The sequence below is a fragment of the Mizuhopecten yessoensis genome, unplaced genomic scaffold, assembly GCF_002113885.1.
Source record: "Mizuhopecten yessoensis strain PY_sf001 unplaced genomic scaffold, ASM211388v2 scaffold714471, whole genome shotgun sequence".
Lineage (NCBI taxonomy): Eukaryota > Metazoa > Mollusca > Bivalvia > Pectinida > Pectinidae > Mizuhopecten > Mizuhopecten yessoensis.
The window spans coordinates 1-4,171 of NW_018479137.1; the positions used below are offsets into that span (position 1 = coordinate 1).

At 39.0% G+C, this 4,171-nt stretch overlaps 1 protein-coding gene across 1 annotated transcript; it reads right to left on the reverse strand.

Moving 5' to 3' along the window:
• Positions 1-2,430: 2,430 nt before the first annotated feature.
• LOC110440979 (prostaglandin E2 receptor EP4 subtype-like) lies at positions 2,431-3,774 on the reverse strand. The gene has a single exon (XM_021484086.1). The coding sequence runs from the start codon at positions 3,522-3,524 to the stop codon at positions 2,517-2,519; it is 1,008 nt and encodes a 335-aa protein (XP_021339761.1). The 5' UTR covers positions 3,525-3,774; the 3' UTR covers positions 2,431-2,516.
• Between the last annotated feature and the right edge of the window lie 397 nt (positions 3,775-4,171).

The following is a 4,171-nucleotide window of genomic DNA, read 5'->3' on the forward strand; positions in this document are numbered from 1 at the left end:
TACTAAAACAGGTAACACAGTGATTCGTCATACTAAAACAGGTAAAACAGTGATTCGTCATACTTAAACATGTAACAGAGATTCGTCATTAGTAAGCCATTATACTTATGAAAAAATTCAATTAATTCTTCAAAATGAAGAACAAATTCTTCAGTCTGTAAGGTTTATATGTGTTATTATATGTGACTATTGTCTGTATTGATACAATAATTAAATTCATTCTAAATAAAAAAACAAAATGAAAATGGTTCACGCAGTAAATTAAATATACGCGTGCCTCCTAGAAGAACTATTGTATGATATAATTAAATACCTATCGTTGGCAGTGAGAAATCTTCAATCCTGGCAGTTGTGCTGTTGGGTATCAAAATGCAAAATTAGGTAGCAATGCACGTGTTTTTCCTACACGTTTTTGCTTCATACTCTATAAAAACTGTCTTCTATCTCACAACCATACTTGTACTTCAAATGCTTCCAGGTAGAAGTGTAACCAGGCGCTATCTCTAACATTTACTTATCTGCAGACTCAAAATATATGACATATAGTTCCATACGGTTCATTATGACATCACGGTGTAAAGGTCAGTCGGGTCGTTCTTAATGCCAGTTATAATATACAACCAGCAATTAAAACACTAGTTTGTCTTAAAATAGCCGAGGTGTTCCGAGTGTAGGTATATATGCGGGTTTGACCAACAAACCAATGGGTCACCGGGTCGGTTCTGATGCTCCCCATCCCGGATAATTACAGATAAGGACAAGTGATAGTTGGCACGCGAACACATTGAGATATCCATCATTTACATAAACACTGATCTACTCTCGTGCTTACTATGACATGGCCACAGCGGTGCATGTTTGGGGTCAAGCTAATCGACTTCGGACACGATCAGTGGTTGCGGTGTATATTACGTTCTATGACGAGCGTGATTCCTCTCCCTTTCTATTCATTAGGCTTCAATGTTTATCATTATGGTTTACTGGCTCTTTGTTTCCCGACGCACTAATTGACACCTGAGGTGAGTACACATTAGCATCCTAAAGGAAGCACGGCGTGGGAGGTTTTATCAGCCACGACGCAACCAAACACAAAAATAATGAACAAAGAGGCACTCTTAGTTCCATCTCACTGATACCGCATTTCGCCTCATTGAACGAGTTTTAAAGAATAACATGCATCTTTGCTTGTAGGTTATATGCGACTGATTGTAAGGTTGCACATTTAATATTTAAAAGGTATCACAGTGAATGCTTATTACAAGGTAGATAATCTGGAAGGATCGATCATATTTCAATTATGTATTATGAACATGTGACCGCATGAAATATTAAAGATCCTGTACTCGCGAAACAAAACTAGCATATAGCAAGCAGCGAAATCCAATTATGTAAGAAAATATGTACTGAACGATCAGCCATTATAATAATATATGATCATAACTATAGAGCAAGTATCGACCGTTTGAGAATGAGGAGGTCATTATCATATCTCATAGAGGGACAAAAGACAAAAAAAAATAACGTTTTCTTTACTTTTTGACGTAAATATTATGACACTACCACGAGTGCTCTTTTATGAATGACCTATACATGTCTCAAGAAACCAATGATGACACGAGTATCAAGCGCTTCAGAGCCTACCTTTCTATCCGTGGTCATATGTAAATTTATCGGCGCACGTGCCTTACTACTAATTATGAGGCCATAATGATCGTGACCTTACGCCAGGTGAAATGACCCGTGGACTGAAGAGGCTCCTGGAGAGTCTCACAGTGGCTCTCGTTTGACGTCAGCATCGATCTGTGTACGTAATGCTGTAGCTTACGAGTGTATACGTAACGGAGCAGCGTTCCTGTATCTACGAGTTACACACCTTACCGTGTGACGTATAACATCATATTGAACAGCATTCATTTAACATTCCTAGTCAATGCGAATGCCCATTGAAACTTGATCAATTCCATTAAGTGCAACAGAATTTTAGTTTTTTTTTCTGTTTCATGTAGTTGTCAATTACATTAACTACAAATTCCAACTGAAAAAAAATCACTGCTTATGTTCAACATTTAGTTTTTTTTTATCTCTTCTAAATACAAACAATTTGTCAAATGTTAGCGTTTATTTCAAATAAGTGAAGACTTTTTGTGTGCTTGTTTATTGTAAGGAATAGGAGAGGGAGGGTCCGTTTGTCCAATGTTGTAAAGATGTGGGTCTTGGCATATATAGCTGATATGAATGCCATCTGAATAAGGTAGGCCTTAGTAGGGATTTATATAAGTGACCACATAGAGTGGTAAGTTAAACATGGATAAAATACAGAATGGTTCTTGAGATGACAATTTCGACAAAAGTTGACAAGTGAACGAATATGCCACAATCATATACAGTCGTTATGTTAGTTAACAAGCGAATAACGCAACGGTTAAAATTAGAAATTAGCGGGAAGCTAAATGTTCCCTCGCTTGTCTGATACATTTTTACTTACCGTAAGAGGTATAAGGTAATAAAAGTTGTTTTTACTCAGTACTTACCATTAGCGGTGTATAACAGGTGCTGAACACTGCCGTAATTCCTACCAGAAGAACCAGCATCTGCAACTCGGCAAACCTTTTATTGTATCCATTGTACTTCCTAGAATTTCCATTTAATATCTTTTTCTTTCTCCAGCTGCTAAGTAATGTATACATGACGGTCATATTACACATAAAAGTCGTAGATATGATGAGGAGTGCCAGGCCCGCGAACAGACAGTTGAACCCCTTATGGATGGGCATTGGGGTATAATAGTCAAAGAAACACCACGTATACGGGTAGTGCAGGACAAACTCGCCGAACCCGACCAGGGGAAGGGCTGCTATGGTCGCTGCGAATATCCAACAACACGACAAAAAAATTGTGGCGTGTTTCTTTGACAAACGACTTTGATACAAAAATGGATGCTTGATACAGATGACCCTTTCTATGGACATTGCGCACACAATCGTCATGGTAGCGTAAGCAGCGAATGCCATAGAATATCCAAAATAACTACACATCATCTGTCCTCCCTTCCATTTGAAATCGTTTAAATAAACCGTTATGACGACTGGAGAGACTAGCGTGGTTCCTATGAGGTCTGTGATTGTGAGTCCAGCGACGAGTCTGTAGAATATGGTTCTCCTTTGTTCCGGTCCTGACCGTAGTAACACAAAAATGGCCAATAGATTACCTATAACACCCGTACCGAACATAATGCCAGCACTCATCACAGAGTTGTTCTTTTTTAGTTGAAATGCATCAGCATCAAAGGATGAGTTTGTGATGTTATCGTCCACGGTATCGTAGGACGCTAGGAAAGTTTTTTTCGCGCTGAAATTACCCATGTTTACATACGAAGCCAAACTTATACTCTGACTGTCCTGAAACTTAATGCTGCTGCTACTATACAGGGATAGATACGGCAGCGTAGAGCTATCATACACGTCGCTCCGTGCGGCGGGGGAGCCACCATCGCTCGTTCTAGTTGACCAATCCATGATATTCATAAGAATTCCCAGTAGAGGAAATTTCCTAACACGATTTGCATCAAAGGTGAAATAATCTCACTATTAATGATTGTCGTTCGGCATGTCCTATGAGACATATCTCCCCATAAAGCTTGGGCAATACGGTGTGGTCAATACTGCGCCCAATGGCGTGAGGAAATCGCAAATAAGAAAATCAACACTCTGGTTTTAGCTAAACGATCCAAAACAGAACTGTAGAGTCCATGGCGTTCTGAGGTTCAGCCTTCAATCACCTGGAATAGAAAATAAACAAATACTAATCACACACGACAAAGCCCAACGGTAACATAGTGATGCGTCACAGATACACGCAAAATACTTGGAAATCGTTAGATCAGTAGAGTGGCACGATATTGTACCGGGATCCCTTTATGTCAGTTCAACGTTTACTCCGGCTGATAGCTCCTTTATATAAGTACAAGGGTTTTATTGACATGACGTTAATGTTAGTACAACATTTACACTGGTTGACATTAACTGGCTGAAAAGTTCACACTGTGTATGACACCCGTACATAAGCAGGTTTTACACTGGCTGAAATTACTTGTATATACGCAAGCTTTACACTTGCTGAAATCACTTGTATATAAGTAAGTTTTACACTGGCTTAAATCACATGCATATAA